Source organism: Tasmannia lanceolata, unplaced genomic scaffold, assembly GCF_043159265.1.
Source record: "Tasmannia lanceolata isolate RefF3 unplaced genomic scaffold, GAP_Taslan_0.1 ptg000003l, whole genome shotgun sequence".
Classification (NCBI taxonomy): domain Eukaryota; kingdom Viridiplantae; phylum Streptophyta; class Magnoliopsida; order Canellales; family Winteraceae; genus Tasmannia; species Tasmannia lanceolata.
This window is the reverse complement of record NW_027518680.1, coordinates 53,947,071-53,965,777: the sequence shown is the minus strand read 5'-3', so window position 1 is coordinate 53,965,777 and position 18,707 is coordinate 53,947,071. Positions and strand designations below refer to the sequence as shown.

At 39.0% G+C, this 18,707-nt stretch overlaps 3 protein-coding genes and 1 pseudogene across 4 annotated transcripts; 3 read left to right on the top strand and 1 right to left on the bottom strand.

The window, feature by feature from the left end:
• Positions 1 to 392: 392 nt before the first annotated feature.
• LOC143869923 (uncharacterized) lies at positions 393 to 992 on the bottom strand. Its single transcript, XM_077376473.1, has one exon. The coding sequence runs from the start codon at positions 990 to 992 to the stop codon at positions 393 to 395; it is 600 nt and encodes a 199-aa protein (XP_077232588.1).
• Positions 993 to 4,323: 3,331 nt separating this feature from the next.
• LOC143863316 (desmethyl-deoxy-podophyllotoxin synthase-like) lies at positions 4,324 to 6,392 on the top strand (annotated as a pseudogene). Its single transcript, XR_013240866.1, has 2 exons — positions 4,324 to 5,229; positions 5,586 to 6,392. The product of XR_013240866.1 is annotated as a desmethyl-deoxy-podophyllotoxin synthase-like (transcript).
• Positions 6,393 to 11,037: 4,645 nt separating this feature from the next.
• LOC143869922 (uncharacterized) lies at positions 11,038 to 12,224 on the top strand. The gene is made up of 2 exons (XM_077376471.1): positions 11,038 to 11,173; positions 11,290 to 12,224. Exons 1-2 carry the CDS (start codon positions 11,038 to 11,040, stop codon positions 12,222 to 12,224), a joined length of 1,071 nt encoding a protein of 356 aa, XP_077232586.1.
• A 36-nt stretch (positions 12,225 to 12,260) lies between these two features.
• On the top strand, positions 12,261 to 13,217 carry LOC143869921 (uncharacterized). The gene has a single exon (XM_077376470.1). It carries the CDS (start codon positions 12,261 to 12,263, stop codon positions 13,215 to 13,217), a length of 957 nt encoding a protein of 318 aa, XP_077232585.1.
• The last annotated feature ends 5,490 nt before the right edge of the window (positions 13,218 to 18,707 follow it).

Below are 18,707 nucleotides of genomic sequence, written 5' to 3'. Positions count from 1 at the left end.
CACACATTGTCAATGACTTTTGGCACGTTTTTTTTATTTTTATCAGTAAGCTGGGGTTAGGCAGGACCCCTACCAGAATTCATTGATAAAAACGAAATTTACATAGCTAGGGGAGCTCAAACGCCAACAAAAAGGGAACGCACTCCCAACATGACAAAACCCATAAAAGATACAACAATACCATAGTCCAGAGATGAGCTAAACTATGGGAGCAATGACTAAAGCAAGATGCTTTTCGGGTACGATCCATAGAGGGGCAGCCAACAATATGATTTACATTTGCACTCCCCAATAAAGGGAATTTCAACTTTAAAACTTCAACCCAAGAGATTGAAAGATCCAAACCGAGAACCAATCGCTCGGCCTCGAATGAGATATTTATCAACATCAGATTACAATCTCTGGTATTCCTTGCCTTCTGCGTCATTTTTCAATATTTCAGAGAGAGGAACTGGGATATTATCGAGAGGGATATCCTCTCCTTTGCACAGGCAGTCCCGTTTCGAGAGATAATCAACTGCAGAGTTGGCTTCTCTCCAGATATGGGATATTTTCCACTGAATGCCATCAAGATAAGCTTTTGCTGTGTCAAATTTAGTGATTGATCGCCAAGGAGTCTGGGATTTCTCGTTGAAAACATCAACGGCAAAGGAGGAATCTGCCTCGATCCATAGATGTCTGATTCCCAGTCTTGATGCAGCAGCTACACCCTCACAGATGGCACGGATCTCTAGTATATAGATTTCTTCCTTTAAAACATTCATAGAGAAGAAGCAAGCTACCTCCCCGAAATGATTTCTGATGAGACCCCCTATTCCGCGTCCTTCGTTGGACAATGACGCATCCGTGTTAAGTTTGAGTTCCCCCAGGACCGGCAGATTCCATTTACAAATTTTGGCAGAAAGTGGATGTATGTTGTGCTTGTAGTTAAAATTTACTGATATCTGAAATTTCCGTGAATCCGGTGAATCCCAGAAGCTTAAGAATCTCATTTTGTCTTAAATATCACTAAGAATGTCTCTCAGGATCATAGATTTATGAGATTTCTTGTCCTCGAAAATTCGCTGGTTTCTTTCTCTCCATAGCCTATGAATTGCAGCAGCAAAAGCTAATTTTACTGCAGTGGAGTTCTGAGATTTTCCTTTCCAGTTGTTTCGGATCCTTTCTTCTTCAGCCGACAGGGATCTTTTGATAGCTCTTCTAGTACCACACTGCCAGAGTATCTGACTTCCAGACCCATGCAGAGTAGCCACATCTAAAGAATAAGTGATCTATGGTTTCTTTCCCGGAGTGACACAGAACACACTCATCATTAATAATTCTGTTTTGGAACAGGGGGTGATCTCTTGTGAGCAGTTTCAGCTGGATAGCTTTCCAAGCAGTTAGTGCCTGCTTTGGAATGAAACCCGGAAACCATATAGAGTTTTCCCAGCCAACCCTTGAATTCACTTTTCTAACCACATTCCAAGCACTTTTAACTGAGAAGATACCATCAACTGTTGGCTTCCGAATAAGTCTGTTGTAGTGACTTCTGTGAAATAGTGCTTTTAGTAGAATCTCTTTTTCGGTCCTTAGAGAAGGCTTGTTGATGAGAGGATGCCACTCCTCATTTTTGTGAATTTCATCCAGAGTATTGATTGAGGACAGGGAGTATTCTACTGGTTTTGACATTAGATTGTCCATGATCCCATCAGGATGCCAAGGTTGGAACCAAAAATCAATATTATCTTCCTTGCCAACCAGGTAACATATATTTTGTCGAAGGAGATCCCGGGCTTTTAGGATGCTGCGGAAAGCCCATGAAGGACGGCTTGGAAAGCTCATGGACCATATGTTTTCTTTCTTTATATATTTTTCCTTGAGCATGAAGAGCAGAGTTTATGTCTCTGATACTGCAGTGCAGATGCCCAACCCCCCTTCAACTCTAGGCCTGCATATGATCTCCCATCCCACAGTGTAAATTTTCTTCTTGTTCTCACTGCCAGCCCAGATGAAATCCCTGCGGAGCCTTTCTACTTTTGTCCATGGTTAGGGGTGTGCATTATTTGGGTAAAACCGAATAACCGAACCGACCGAACCAAAATTGTAATTTTCGGTTCGGTTTTTTTTTATATTCGGTTCGGTTTCGGTTGTTGGTCGAAAGAAATTTCGGTTTTCGGTTAGTTCTAACAAAAATTTCGGTTAACCCGAAAACCAAACTTTGTGTTCGTTTATCACATATTTACCATTTCACATCTTTTTTTTACTTTGGAGTTGGGACAAGTGGACAACCCACAACTATATTTATCTCTTTTTTTTAACTTGGTAGTTGGGACAACCCACAGCACAATCGAGCAATGAATTGATATTTTAATGGGAAAAGACCTGACGTGACATAAAGAAAGGTTATTTTACCTTTTGCTATTCTCAAGAAGGAAAATAACACAAAGAAAGCTGTTCAAATATTAAATGCTCTCTGCAAGTCTGCAACATATCTTAAAAAATATTAAATGCTCTCTGCAAGTTACTACCCTTGTGGGTTGGCGTTCGTATGGCGGTGCTGTTTAATACAGAACGCACGTGACAGAAGAATTTTCAAGACATTTTTCTATGGATTATATTAGAGCCGCTTGTGGCAAAGAAAGCGTTTTGACTAGTGATATAAACTGTCTGATCAAGTTTGTGGGGCCTGACGGAAAGATCAAGATCATGTTTCTCACTCGCGTCTCATATAAGAGCTTCTCACAGTATCATTCAGTTTCTACTTTCTAGATCTTGTAGTTGAGTTGTAGTTCACCCGGCCACATAAACTTTCCCTCTTCACTGTTTTATCTCTCATTGTCCTCTTCCTTATGAAAACCAGCTAAGGAAGGGTAGAATGGGAGAACGGGCCCGGCTCTGACGAAGGTGCCACTATTCGCACGCCTCCTACCCGAGGATGCCGGAAGTCCTGCCGACGAAGCTTTGGTTTTCCGGTGAGTCCAGACCATCGTCCATGAAAGCAACTCTGGAGAGAAACCACCACAAAGATGACACCCCTATTTCCAGTGAGTTTCTCTAACCTGTATTTCTTACCCAAATCAGTCGTCTGCAACCTATTTCCTCCGCATCTACTTCCATTTTAAAATCCAAAATTTTACACTCATATAATTCGGTTATAACCGAACAACCGAATTCATTTTTCGGTTTCGGTACTTCAAGTTCGGTTATCAAATAATTCGGTTCGGTTTCGGTTTTCTTTTTTTAGTAACCGAAATATTTTGGTTCGGTTATTTTCGGTGAATTCGGTTCGTTTTAAACCGAATGAACAGCCCTATACATGGTACTCTTTGGGATGTTGAAAGATGAGTAAGCTTGTATTACAGACTTCACTAGTTCAACTCTTCCAGCCGCCGATAAAAAGCTTGTATTACAGACTTCACTAGTTCAGCATGTGTCATAACATAAGGTATTGTCTATTTTCATAAAACCGATGTCCGTTTTGCTAAGAAGCCCTCTTACATTTATATAGTTTAAAATACCTAGGGGCCGTGCCCATAGCAACCCAAGACTTTTCATTTATTTGATTTCTATTGGGGCATGTTCTGCAACCAATATAAAAATGGCTTCCACCTATTTTGTAGGCGCATGAATGAGAAAAGTAGGAAAATCCTGAAAATCTTGTTCGGGCTCTACGGCCCAGTAGAGTTCGTTTCCATTTTTCACATTTTTGAGAGACCGGATGATGAGATTCTGCAGAGCGACTCCGAGTGAGCTTCTGCAGATTCTCATTAGTCCATTTCTACCAGAACCTTACAGCGAGAATAAGAAGCTATGCCGAACACGCCCTAAAAATTTTGGAGTTTCTCATTCCAAACTCACTTTTCTGGAATACATTATCCAACATTTTATTAGATGCCAGCTGCCACATGCTTTCATCATTGATGATGAAAATATTGTTTGAAAAACACTTCTAAAATGGATTTCCATTCAGAGAATAAAGAAGAAATTGAAATGACCTAAGATTTAGCCATTTTCGTAGTTTTTTTTTTGTGTTTGGTGGAGAATCGGGCTCTGGTGATGAGAGTGAGAGAGAGAGAGAGAGAGAGACTTTCAATTATCCATTATTCAAATATGAGCTCTTGTTGGCGTGATGCAGGGGTTATATAATACAATTTCTAAACTCTTTTTATACCGCACGCAGGGCACACTTATATATAGAGACAGTATAGTTGACTTAAAGACTTTATTGCTCCCTGTGGATTCTATCCGCATTCAAAGCTATAGAAACTCTTTGCAACTACATATTTCAAGCCTAATATCATATATCAAAACACACCCATCCCTCCTTTCCTCATCCAATCCATGGAAATCCACTTCCCCTCCTTTCCTCTTCTCTTCACTTTCCTTCTCTTCTTGTTCATGGTGATGAAGGTTGGGAAAAAGTTTAAGACCCAAAACCCAACCCCAAAATTGCCTCCAGGGCCATGGAACCTACCCATCATAGGTAGTTTGCACCACTTGCTAGGCTCACTACCACATCACTCCCTTAGAGATTTAGCCAACAAGTATGGACCCCTAATGCACCTCAAATTTGGTCAAATTTCCACTGTAGTAATCTCCTCCCCCGAACTTGCTAAAGAGATCATGAAGACCCATGATCTCAACTTCTCCACAAGACCTGATCTCCTTGTCGCACAGATCACAACGTACGGATGTAAGGACGTCGTCTTTTGTCCCTACGGCGCTTACTGGAGACAACTCCGAAAGATTTGCATTTTGGAACTATTAAGTGCCAAGCGGGTTCAATTGTATCACAAAGTGAGGGAAGAAGAGGTATCAAATCTCATCCGATCCATAGCGTCGGCAAATGAACCGACAATTAACCTAACCAAGATGCTTATGTCATTAACCAACAACATAACATCAAGGGCCACCTTTAGTAGTTACAAGTGTGGGGATCAAGAAAGATTCATATCCGCGCTCAAGGAAGCATTGGAATTCGCAGTGGGATTCAATGTTGCCGATTTGTTTCTGTCGCTAAAATTTTGAAGTGTGATTAGCGGAGCAAAGTTTAGATTACAGAGGATTTTTCGGAAGTTTGATGGGATCTTGGAGGACATCATCAAAAAACACAGAGAGAAGAAGCTGATGAAGAGTGATGAGGAGGTACATGAAGAGGAGGATTTGGTTGATGTTCTTCTAAGACTTCAAGAGCATGGAGACTTTGAATTTCCTCTCACAACCAACAATATAAAAGCAGTCATCCTGGTATGTATATTTTTGTAATTGACTAGGCAATGTGTTATTTCAAAGGATTGAACCTTGGAAATTTTTGTTGCTATTGTTGTCTTGTATTACTGCTTTTGTTTCTTATATTGAAATGTTAGAGGAAATAGTAAATAAAGGAAAAAAAAGAAAAGGGATGTGATATATTCTCCCCCTTTTCTTCCCTGGGCCATCTTCCTGTAGTGTACTACGACCACTCTTTTACACTATAGGTGAATATAGTATTTCTCAAAAATTAAAGTCAACACACTGTAAAAAAGTTCAGTATATAATGGTTTTAATCATTCTATAAAGATTTGTTCGGTTCTTTGAAATAAGTGTATCTATTCCCTTTACAGGACATGTTCGGGGCAGGGACTGAGACTTCATCAACTGTCATGGTATGGGCTATGGCACAGCTAATGAGAAACCCAAGAAAAATGGAGAAAGCACAAGAAGAGGTGAGAAAGTTTCTAAGAGGAAAGGAGAAGATACTAGAGAGTGACATTGGTGAATTAAGCTACTTAAAACTTGTTATCAAGGAGACTATGAGGTTGTGCCCTCCTCTTCCATTGTTAGTTCCTAGAGAATCAATGGAGAAGTGTGAGATCAATGGATATGAGATACCCAAGAAGACAAGGGTTCTTGTCAATTCATGGGCACTATCAAGAGATCCAAGATATTGGGAAAACCCTGAAATGTTTGAGCCAGAAAGGTTTTCTCGTAATTCTATCGATTTCAAGGGCCAAGACTTCGAATTTATCCCATTTGGGGCAGGAAGGAGAGGTTGCCCTGGTATGTTGTTTGGACTAGCTACCATTGAGTTAGCCCTTTCCAACCTTCTCTACCACTTTGATTGGAAACTTCCACATGGGATGAAGGCAGAGAATTTGGACATGAGAGAGGCTTTCGGCTTAACTCTATCAAGAAGAACTAGCCTAAACTTAGTTGCAACACCTTATTTCCCCATCGTCCATTTAGTTTAGCATGCTTGTTAAGGAGGAATAAAGGAGTTTAATGTGTAATGTTCATGTACTTATGGGTAGTTTAAGTGAATTGAAAGCATGAAATGAAAAAGAATGATTCCAACAAAATTGAATTTCTTGATAAGGCCTTTCTTATTTTTGTTGCAAATTTGACAAACCATGGGAGCTTCTTTCTCCTTTTGAGGTGCTTGATCATGGAGATTGTTCAGGGTGGGGTTACGCCTTGGAGGATTGTTTCCATGTTGCGGCTTGTAGTTAGCCGGAGAGAATCCACGGCCTTTGGAGTTGAAATTGTGTTGTCCACCTCTACCACGCCGATTATTTTTGTGTCCATTGTATCCTTGAGTACGTTGGACTGTAAAGGCCCCATGCTGATTTGCACCATAATGGGATTTCTCTGAGTGGAGGCTTCTCATCATCTCATGGCTTTGGAGTAGAGGGACAAGTTCTTTGTATGAAGGGATAGGGGGTTTGAGCATAGTGGTCGTGAATGAATCATAACTCAAGCCCAGTCCTTTGAGAAGGCCAAAAACCTTTTGTCGATCGCCTAGTGGTTGTCCTATGGTAGCCAAATCATTGCAGATTTCCTTGAACCCACGAATGTATTCCGCCATTGTTTTCCCTTCCAAAGAGTGACATTGTAGGCAGTTAGTCAAGTACAGCTCTCTCTCTTGAGACTCTAGAGCAAACGAGTCGAGAAGAGTTCTCCATACCTCGATGGAGGTGTCAAGGCCCACTATTAGGCCTAGAACTTCTTCAGATAAAGTTCCAGCAATCCAACCACGGAGTAGTCGATCGGATCGTCTCCATAAGCTGTATTCTGGATTTTCAACAAATTGTTTCTCCCCTGCAACTTCAGCAGAGGAGATTGAAATCAATTTGTCGGGCATAGGATAGCTTCCATCAATGAAGCCATTCATTTCTTGGCTCTCGATTAGACCCATGATTTGGGTTTTCCAGAGAAGGAAGTTGTTTTGTGTAAGTCTAAGGGAAACAAAGTTTCCGATGTTTAGGGTGGAGGTATATGGGTATTTTGCAGCAGTAAGCAATGAGGATTGGGATGCCATTGAAGAGGATGAAGGAGAAATACAGAGAGCAGAGAATGGCTTTGATACCATAAAGAGATTCAAGGGACAAAGAATGAAGAAGACTCTCTCTCTCTCTCTTTATTATTTCACCGTGTCTGTATACATTGTCTGCATGTATATTTATATGGAGTTTAGATATTACACAATCTTCAATCAAAGATTACAGAGATTACACAATATACAATAAAAGGGAATGTATCAAGACAAAAACAGTAAGTTGCAAGTCAATGGAAATTGATTGCAGCCATGTCTTGAGAAATCAATGGTAATTGAATGAAAGGATTAGGCATGTCTCCAAATGTAGTAATAATGGTCAGCAGTTGTCTGGAAGTTTCTGTAAATAGATTGTAACGGCTGTTGGGCAATCAATAATGGTAGAATGGAAAGATTATTCATGTGTGCAAGATTGTATGCTATGATGAGGCATCACTTTCCATTCTATTTTGAACATGTGTTAAGCTTGGTCTTGCCATGTGGTGGATGGAGGTTTCTCCACCCTTTCCATCAGTTGGGCTTTCTTCTATAGCAACACCTCATTTCCCCATCGTCCATTTAGTTTAGCACGCTTGTTAAGGAGGAATAAAGGAGTTTAATGTGTAATGCTCATGTACTTATGGGTAGTTTAAGTGAATTGAAAGCATGAAATGAAAAAGAATGATTCCAACAAAATTGAATTTCTTGATAAGGCCTTTCTCATTTCCAATTGAGTTTAGCAAGCTTCCCTTTTTTTTGTTTGTTGCGTACGTGTCACGATGGAGGACCCGTGCCCATTTTGCTAGCAACACTCATTCAAAATTAAGTATTTGTGTGGTTGGATAGAAATCCAAGGGGCATCAAAGAGCCGCTACTCTTGCGAAGCCAATTATGAATTTAATTAATGTTCAAAAGGAAACAATATAGATCCCTCGTCTTCTTATCTACTCTAATAAGCCGGGATGAAAAGAGAGAGTTTTTTCGATTTTTTTGAAAAATCCGTGAGAATTACACCTCACATTTTTTGACTTTTTTGAACAAATGCCCCCATTCAACTCATATAATCGCAATCCTACCCCCCTCCTTTATGCTTTTAACAAAGGCACCCATTAGATCATATAATTTCAATCCTACCCCTCCTTTATGCTTTTAACAAAGGCACCCATTAGAGCCGTATAATTTCGATCTTACCCCCCTTCTTTATGGTTTTTTAATTAAAAAACTATAGGGTGATCTTGACCATCGATTTAAGATAAGAGGAATTATGGAAACATCTATAGATTGGAGGGCTAGGATCGGCCTATGGAAATGATTTTTGGGGCACAACCTATTTATGTTGTGTTCCATCACATGGACGGTTTGGATCAACCTATCACGTGGTCCTTACCGTTCTTTGTCGGCCCGTGCATCGCACGGGTTTTTTACTAGTATTATATTTAAGGATTTGCTAGGCAATTTTGCAAAAGCCATTTCGCAACTCACTTTTTCAGGAGAGAACAGCCAATTCAAATGAATTAATTAAGAAAAATCTGCTTCTAGGTGTTTGTTCTCTCCTGTAAATGTAATCTGCGAAATGACTTTTTACAAAAGGGCAATGATAAATTCCCACCCACTGTAGGATAATTCGCACCCCCGTAACGTGAATTGACGTTAAAGCATTGACATCTGCCACATACCCCCTTTAAAGTGGTGCGAATTATCCTTCAGGGGGTGCGAATTTATCATCACCCTTTACAAAATTGCCTAGCAATTCCCCTATGTTTATGAGTTTAAGAACCGAACAAAATAATATATAACTGGGAAAAATGAAATTCCTAAGGGCATGTTTGGCTACCATGAAATTTTTTTTCCTGAAATATTAGCTTTCCCAATGATGACAGACAGTGGAAAAGGGATATATGAGTAGCTAGCCTTCAAGTCTCTCCTTCTCCAATCCGCCCCACGCCTCCCTCGCCATTTGACTCGAAAAACTAATTTATAATGAAAGAAATTCATGTTTGCCAAACATGGTCTAAGGGTTCATTTGGATTGCCGGAATCAGGTGCTATAATCGCCATCCTATTCTGATTCCATCGGATTCTTACTTTTGTTTAAAAAAATGAACCGAATCAAGGGAGGCGGAAATGAGACCAAGGCGGAATTAAAGAGAAAAATGCCGGAACCTGTTTCTCACCCCGTGAAGTGGTATTCGGATACAGCTTTGGTCCGAATGAAATTTTTTTAATTTGGTTAGTAGTTTTTTGAATTAAATTTTAAATTTTAAATTTTCTATTCCGTTTACAGTAAAAAAGGAATTGGATACCGATTTTGATTCCTTATTTTGCCAATCAAATCACAGCTAAAAAGGAAAATGATATATTTGCACCTTTTTTCCTTGTGACAGTCTCCAATCTAGTGAAAAAGAGTAGTCATAAATACACCAGAGGTGGGCGACGGCACTTGAAACGTTATGTTTTTGTAAAAAAACAAAAGTTACATTGCCCCCCTTATGTTTTTGTAAAAAAACAAAAGTTACAAAAAACCCCTTTTTGTTTTCACTTAATTACTTTCACAGTTTCACTTACCCCCTTATTCCCTTAACCCTTTTATTTTCATTTCTCACGAAAGCCTCTTCTGGTGAAATGAAAAGAACCCTAGCAGTAGCTGCCTAGCCTGCCTTGGCTTCTCAGTTCTCACCATCTACTCGACTACTCGTGCAGCTCGTCGGCGGCCGGCCGGCTGGCGGCTTCATTTTTCCGACCACAAGGCGGCTTCATTTTTCCGACCACAAGCCAGGTACTCTCCCTCCCTCTCTCTCCCTCTCTTTCTCTCTCTCTCTCTCTCTCTCTCTCTCTCATTTTTTATTTTTTTGCCCTGTTTTTTGTTCTCTCCTTTTTCATTTTTGCCCTTTTTTTTGTTCAAAGCAGACATTTCTGCTATTCTAGATTTCTAGTCTTTTGGTTCTGGTGGAAGATGATTAGATTAGATGAACCATGGAATATCATCTCTTTGGGTCTGATTTGGGGGTTTTTGTTTTCGGGTTTCAACTATATGACTATATGCTCTCATTTTTTGATTTTTTTGCAACTGATTTCTGGTAGGGTTCTGAATTTCTAATTTGGGGGTTTTTGGTTCATCATTTTTATATTATTTAGTAAGGGTTTTGGGTTCTTTTTGTTCTTAGTAAATTTTGGATTTTAGGGTTTTTTGTTGGGGTGTGAGTCATCAGTGTAAATTCAGCGGTAACAGCTTCTATTGCCCTGTACTCGTGCTTCGGCACTGAATCTCGCTACAGTCTTCTGTTTCCGACTATTCCATGACACTAAATGTCTTCCAATAGATAAGCAGCATCCATCAACCAACCTCTTGGTGATTGAATCTCCTGCGCAATCTGCACCAGAAAAATGTAATTTTGAGTAATGATATCATTTAGAATACCCTTGATATAGCATAGCATTCGTTTCGGAGCCTCCACATATTATGCACACAGTTTGTGTATGAATTGACTGATTGATAATTAAATATTTTTGTGATATAGTGATAGAAGTTCTTTGTCTTTCTTGTTTGTTTTTTTAGGTATGGAAAAATATTTTTCAAGAGTACCATCATTAAAGTCGATAACCCCTCCTACAATTTCAAGTGCCCCCACCAAAGAACGAGAAAATTATAAAAGATTTCGATTGGAACTTGATCCTACAAATCCTCCTGCTGATCCCGGATTACGAAGGCCAATAACTGATTATCATCCTAATGATAGGGCAAAAGTTCGAATGATATACTTAGGAATGGGTCCAATTCAACCTCGTAATCATGATTTTCCTCAAATTATGCAAGGAAAAGAGAATAGGCGGTTTAATCCAAAGTGGTTTGATGAGTATCCTACTTGGTTGGAGTATAGCATTGCAAAAGACGCGGCTTATTGTTTGTGTTGCTATCTTTTAAATCGGATAGTAAGGAGCATGTGGGAAGTTGTGATGCTTTTGTTGTTAAGGGGTTCTCTAATTGGAAGAAAGTAGAAAGATTTTGTAAACATATAGGGGGTCCTAATAGTGCTCATAATCAAGCTTCGAGTAAATGTGAAGCTTTGAGGAATCAAGAGCAACATATTGAAGCGTTGGTAAATAAGCAAACAGAGCAACAACAAAGTGACTATCGAATTCGCTTGCATGCTTCAGTTTTGAATGCTCGATTTCTTTTAGAACAAGGTTTACCTTTTCGTGGGCATGATGAATCTTGTGACTCGCTTAACCAAGGAAACTTTCGTCAGCATTTGAAGTTCATGACCATGATTAATGAAGATATAAAGAGGGTTTGTGTGGAGAAGTGTCCTGGGAATCTCAAACTAGTGACTTCAGATATCCAAAAGGATATAGTGAGTGCTTGTGCAATTGAAACCACTAACTCAATCATTAAAGATCTCGGGGATTCATTGTTTTCTATTTTGGTTGATGAAGCTCGTGATGTTTCTAACAAGGAGCAAATGACCGTAGTTATACGTTATGTAGATAAGCTTGGGCATGTGATTGAGCGTTTGTTAGGTATTACTCACGTTCCCAACACCACTGCTACATCCCTTAAGGAAGAAATTGAAGCATTATTGGCCAAGCATAAATTGAGCATATCGAGACTTCGTGGTCAAGGATATGATGGGGCAAGTAACATGCAAGGGGAGTTTAATGGTCTTAAAGCACTAATCTTGAAGGAGAATGAATATGCTTACTATGTTCATTGTTTTGCTCATCAATTACAATTGGCATTAGTTGGTGTTGCAAAGAAAAATATGAACATCTCCGATCTCTTTTTTTTAGTTACAAATGTAGTAAATGTGGTTGGGGGTTCTTGTAAGCGCCATGATATTCTTCAGGAGATTCAACTTGCCAAAATTAAGGAAGCATTTGAAAATGGTGAGCTTTCAAATGGACAAGGACTTAATCAAGAGACCACACTCAAACGTGCGGGGGATACACGTTAGAGCTCCCACTATAGAACACTGGTTAGTTTGGAATATATGTTTTCCTCTATTCTTGACGTGCTTGATCTTATTGTCAAAGATATGAAGTTAAGTTCAGATCAAAGGCATGAAGCACATAATCTCTTGAAATCATTGCAAACTTTTGAATTCATATTTTCCCTTCATTTGATGATAAGTTTATTGGGAATTACAAATGAATTGTCACAAGCATTGCAAAGGAAGGATCAAGATATTGTGAATGCCATGACATTAGTGAGAATATCAAAACAACGGCTACAATTGATGCGAGACAATGGATGGAATTCTTTGTTAGATGACATTTCTTCATTTTGTGCCAAACATGACATAAAAGTCCCTAACATGGTTGATACTTATGTTGTTCTTGGAAGAGTGCGACGGCATGTAGATAAAAGAACGGTCTTGCACCATTTTCAAGTTGAGTTGTTCTTTCAAGTTATAGACTTGCAACTTCAAGAGCTCAATAGTCGTTTCAATGAAGCAAATACAGAGTTGCTTCTATGTGTGGCATGTTTGAATCCAAGTGATTCATTTTATGCATTTGATAAAGAGAAGTTGATTCGACTCTCTAAGTTTTATCTAAAAGAATTTCCAGAAGTTCAGTATTCTACAAAAGAATTAGACAACCAACTTGAAACATATATTCTTGATATGAGGTCCAATACTCACTTTGTGAATTTGAAAGGAATTGGAGATCTTGCTGAAAAAATGGTTGAGAAGGGAAAGCATGCCTTGTATCCACTTGTTTACAAGCTCATCACATTGGTACTAATTTTACCAGTCGCAACTGCAACCGTTGAGAGGGCCTTTTCTGCCATGAAGATCTTGAAGAATCGATTACGCAATAGAATGTCGGATCAATTTATGGCCGATTGCTTGATTCCATATGTTGAGAAGGATATTTTTGATAACATCGATGATGAGACAATCATGTGTCGTTTCCAAAAAATGAGACCACGTCGAGGAAGCCTATAAAATTTTCTTATGGGTTATTAGGTTTTGCACTCTACAATTGTAAGATGTCATTTTTGTTTACCTCAATGTATGTTGGTGATGGAATATATACGAGGGTTTTTTTTGGAAACTATAATATTGCTTTCATTTGTTTGGAGAAAAAAAATTACTATAATTTTTGCCCCCCTTGTGCAAAATTTCTGGCATCGCCCCTGTGGCTGTCCCAACTCCCAACTAAAAAAATTGGGCGAACATATCACTTCCCTTCAACAAATAACAACTAAAAAGAACTTATTAAACACAACTAAGGAGAATTTTTTTTTTTTTTTTTTAAAAGATGCCTTTTGACAAATGATAACAGCTAAAAAGAAATTGCATCAATTCAAGGATATGATCGGCAATCTTCGTGGAGTTTGAGAATATTTTTGCTTCACAAGAGTCTTTATGTCACGCCCCAAAAAGGTAGTCATAACCAGAGACTCGAAGAGATTCGGGTTTTGGGGCATGACAATTTAGCTATACAAACGGCGGGTTGTTCAATATTCGGGAGTGACGAAAAACATTGGTTTCAAGCAACAAGAAGACCTTTAACAAATATAAATAAAATAAAGGGAAAAATACACTTAGACCCCCTGTGGTTTCTGACACATTCAACTTAACCCTAAAAGTTTAAAAAGTTACAAGTAGACCCCCTGTGGTTTCTGACACATTCAACTTAACCCCAAAAGTTTAAAAAGTTACAAGTAGACCCCCTGTGGTTTCAAAACGTGACAAGTACACCCCCTCCGTCAATTGTCCGTCATTTTAACCTGACGGAAAGACTAAAACTAACCATTGTTAATATTTTGAGGATAGAAATACCCTCATTTGCAGAGGGATTAGGGTTATGCCTTTTCCCACAGCCGCCGTCGCCCCTCCGGCCACCGTTTGTCGCCCCTCCGGCCACCGCCTTCGTCGCCACCTTCGGCCACCGCCGTCACATCCACCATAAACAATCAAACCCACATTTCAAGAAAGAAACTTTGATAAAAACAAAAAATATAGCTCTAAAACATTAGGGTTTTTGTGCAAATCATTATAATGATGTGAATGAAGACAAATAAAACTCATAAATGGAGGGTTTATGTTGATAAATCAACAAGGGTTTGAATCAAACCCTAAATTTTAGTTTTCAAGTATGAAAACCCTAATTTTCAGTTGGGGAAGACGAGGGCATTTTGGTCTTTTCCCCCACGTCGTCAGCTCTGTCCAGTTAATAAAACCCAATGAAACCACAGGGGGTCTACTTGTAACTTTTTAAACTTTTGGGTTAAGTTGAATGTATCAGAAACCACAGGGGCTCTAAGTGTATTTTATCCTAAAATACAAATTTTGCAAGTAAAAGTGGAGATGAAGGAGGGTCAACCGATTTGAGTGATAGAAACCCAAGAGGTATTAATGTGGAAATTTTGGGTCTATAAAAAAGAATTGTCATGTGGAATTGAAAGAGGGGAATGTAGACGAAAGAGTTGATAATCCTTTACTACTAAAAGGGAAAATTCCTGAAAAATCGTCTGCTTCTTTCCTGCTATTGCCTTATGCGTCCCGCCTTAATTTCCGTAAAACTCCCAAGTATGTCCTTTTTCACTACTTCTTTTTTGTCATTTTCGCTTCTCATATGCCCTTGCACAAGAGTTTAAAAAAAAACATCAGCTGTCTCCTTTTTTGCCTTTTTTGTCCCTAATTGTCATAATTTATCAATTTTATTTGTAGTTTTGGCCGTAATTGTCATATTTTAGTACCCTCGTTCGGTATTTTTTTCGTTATTTTTCTGCTTTGCTTACATTTTCCCGTAATTTTTCATTTAAAACTTAGTACCCACATGATTATTATATATTGCTATTATGTATTGCTAGCCACCTTTGCACAAATCGTACTTCTACCAATCTTCGCAGCAAAGGATGGGCCACAAGCAGAAAAGTACGCTCGGCAAAGGTGGCTAGCAAATCCCTATAAAAAAAAATCTTAAAAACATACGTCAAAAATCCGGTTGACCCGCAGGCCATCCAAGCCCGATGACTCGTAAAATTTCCCGCGTCACTTTGACCCGGCCCGTTTGACCCATTTTCCCATGATTTAGAGGGAAATGATGTGATTATGAGCGTTTTTATATATAGTGGAAGTCCTTACAGTGAGTATTGTTTTTCAAAAAGCACCGTATAGCTTACATCTTAGGATGATCCAAACTGTCCATTTGATGGGCCACAATGTAAGTAGGTTGTGTGCCAAAATTCATTTCCATAGGATAATTACGACCCTCTAATCAATAAATGTTTCCTAAATATGCCATTCCTCTATAGACTGCAGGGCTAGGATCATCGCATAGAAATGTGTTTTTTGGGAACATCCTATTTACGATGTGGCCCATCAATTGGAAGGTTTGGATCATCCTATGGTGTAAGTTATACAGTACTTTTTTTAATAAGGAGTGTAAGAAATATGTTTTTGGTTTGCAAGCTTTGTCACAAAATTCTTGTTACAATATATATGGTGTAAGCCCATGTAGTGAACTATTTTTTAATAAGCCGGTAGAGGTCCCCACAAAACCCCAACTTACCTATAAAAATTGGAGTGAATATTTTACCGCCTACACCATAGGATGATCCAAACCGTCCATTTGATCATTCCCAAATGATGATCGCATCCCTACAATCTATAGTTAAATGACATATTTTGGAAACCCCGCAACTGTGTTGGGATCATCCTATAGAAATGATTTTTGGCATACAACCTATGGTGTAAGTCCGTACGATCAAGTATTTTTCAAAAGAATCGTACGCCCTGTATCATAAGATGATCCAAACCGTCCATTTAATGGGCCACAATATAAATTGATTGTTCCCAAAAAATAATTTACATATGATAATTCCATGCCCTTCTTTTAGAAAAACTTCCTACTGTATCCTATTAGCTGGGGGCATTTAAGTCATTTTGATGCTAGAAGTTTCTCGGAATGGGAAATGATTTGAGGGTACAATCGTCAATTGCATACGAAAGTAGCGACATATGGTACCTGTTTATGACTATTACGAAAAAAGCTACCAAAAAGAGGTATAGACGTATGACAATGACAAAAAACTACGTTATATGACGCATTCGGGATAAGTTACAAAATATTGACGGATGTCGAGCACCTGAAGAGGAACAACAATTATGGAAACCTCTATCGATTCGAGGGCAACGATCAGCCTATGGAATTGATTTTACGGGCACAACCGATTGATGTTGTGTTCCATCACATGGACGGTTTGGATCAACCTATAACCCTCTATAGATCAGAGGGTTAGGATCAACCTATGAAAATTATTTTTAGGGCACAACCTTTTTAGGTAGTGGCCCATCTAATGGACGGTTTGGATCATCCTATGGTACGGGCCATACCGTACATTTTAACAAAGTGAGGAGTGCGATCATCAAAATACAGTGAGTAGTGCCATTATAAAATATGGCAGTGAGGACATTAGCACTATATATTATTTGAAACCATCGATGTTCTTGGATGTTCCCACGCGGGTCGGGTTCAACCCAAATTTGGGTTGGGTCGGGTTAAGATTTTTCGCAAATCGGGTTGGGTTGGGAAAAATCAACCCGAATTGGAAATCGGGTTGGGTTGTCTGGCAACCCGACCCGACTCGAAACCATCGATGTTCTTGGATGGTCCCACGCGGGTCAGGTTCATATTGGATGTTCCCACGCGGGTCGGGTTCATATTGGGATGATCCTATGGATCTGATTTTTTGTGGACACCCTATCTATGTGAGCACCATTCAAATGAATTGTTTGGATCACCCAAACAATGTGGGCCCCCACTGTATTTTAAGTAGTGTGTAGGTAACTTACCTACACAAGTGTGTAGGAAATGTTCTCTCATATATATGAGAAAAGTGTTCCTGCGTAGCGCAGGGAGTTCCCTACTCATTAGTGGCTTATAAAGCCACCGATTGGTCGCTTTTTTGGACCCCGCAAAGGTGGACCCGCCATACGAACCAATCGGTGACTTTATAAGCCACTAATGTTCTTGAACAGGAACACTTTTTTCTCTCTCTCTCTCTCTCTCTCTCTCTATATATATATATATATATATATATATATATATATATATATATGAGAAAACCGTTGGTACGCTTAAGCGCACTAAGACTTCGTGTGCTGAAGCCTTTTAAGTGAGACATCCGATTCGTCATGGCAAGTGGGCCCAACATTTAGAGGCTGGATAAAGAAAAAAAACAAATGAAAAAGAATTTAGTCTCTATGCCTCCAACGAAAGTTGGGTTTCTTCCTAAAGGCTAGGGTTTGCGCAACTTTCAGCCGCCCCTCTCACCGCTGCTTCTCCCCCTCTCATCTCTCCTTTCGACGACGGTGCCTCCTCCCTCTACGGCGGCAAACTCACGGCGGAGGTTCTAGGTTAGTACCATTTTCTTTTTCTTTTTTCCATCAACCCCTTTTTTTTCTTCTTCACTAGGGTTTCAACATAGAAATGATGGGTTTTCTTCTTAATGGAGGGGTTTTCTTCATTTTCTTCTTTATCTTCTTCTTTTTTCTTCACTTTTCTTTGTTTCTGATATATATATGTTTTTTTTTGGGTTTCTTCCGGCTGTAATCAATTGGGTCTTCTGGCTTTAATTTTTCTTCTTTATCTTTTTTTGGGTTTCTTCTGGCTTTAATTTCTCAGACTCTCACTCATACTATAAACCCATTTTTATAAGGCCCAAAATTCACAAAGGTAACTTTCTTAACCATTGAGCAAGCTAAGATTTTATCCTTTAGTTGAGTTTTGAGTTGGCTTTGGCTTATATAGCTTGCTTCAAGTTTTAACTCGAAAAAACTTAAAAAAAAAAAAAACCCTTTATGGTTTTGTTTTAGCAATCACAGAATCATGAAGATAAATTGTGTTAAAAAAAATAAAATGAGACATCGAGTTACTGTTTACCATCTCAAACTACTCATTTGAATGTTATTCATTTTAACACCCTTAAAACCCCTAATCTCTGCTCTTATTTAAATCCCTGATTTCTCCTTTTATTTTCGTACTCATCGATGTAGGCAAAAACAAGTGCCTTTTTTTCAAGGCTTCTGTTAGTTTGTATATTTGGATTTTCTTTTTATTTGAGTAGATTTGGAGGCAATGTTTGGGATAGTGAATTGCATCTGTTTGTGTTCTTACTATCCTTCTGCTTGGCTCTTGTTTACAATTTCAATATGTTTTCAAAAATGATGATGGCTGCGCCCCTTTTCATCACTTGGGACACCCAGCTAGAGTGTATCTATGACTGCAAAGGTGCTGATGTACTTCACATTTGAAGGAATGAAGTGACCTGATTGCCATGTACAATGCAGCTGGGTGTCCCAAGGGATGAAAAGGGGCGCATTTATCATTTCCCAATATTAAAGGTGTCAATGGATTCAGACAGTCCGATTGATCTGGATCCAAAAGTTAATCGACAGGATTTGAGTATAGCAATTGGGTCTCAA

Bases quoted from the DNA above. Each gene is read 5' to 3' on its own strand.
- LOC143869923 (XM_077376473.1), bottom strand. From the start codon at position 992: ATGAGATTCTTAAGCTTCTGGGATTCACCGGATTCACGGAAATTTCAG.
- LOC143869922 (XM_077376471.1), top strand. From the start codon at position 11,038: ATGGGTCCAATTCAACCTCGTAATCATGATTTTCCTCAAATTATGCAA. The intron at 11,174-11,289 runs GTTTGTGTTGCT...GTAAACATATAG, and splicing joins TGCAAAAGACGCGGCTTATT to GGGGTCCTAATAGTGCTCAT.
- LOC143869921 (XM_077376470.1), top strand. From the start codon at position 12,261: ATGTTTTCCTCTATTCTTGACGTGCTTGATCTTATTGTCAAAGATATG.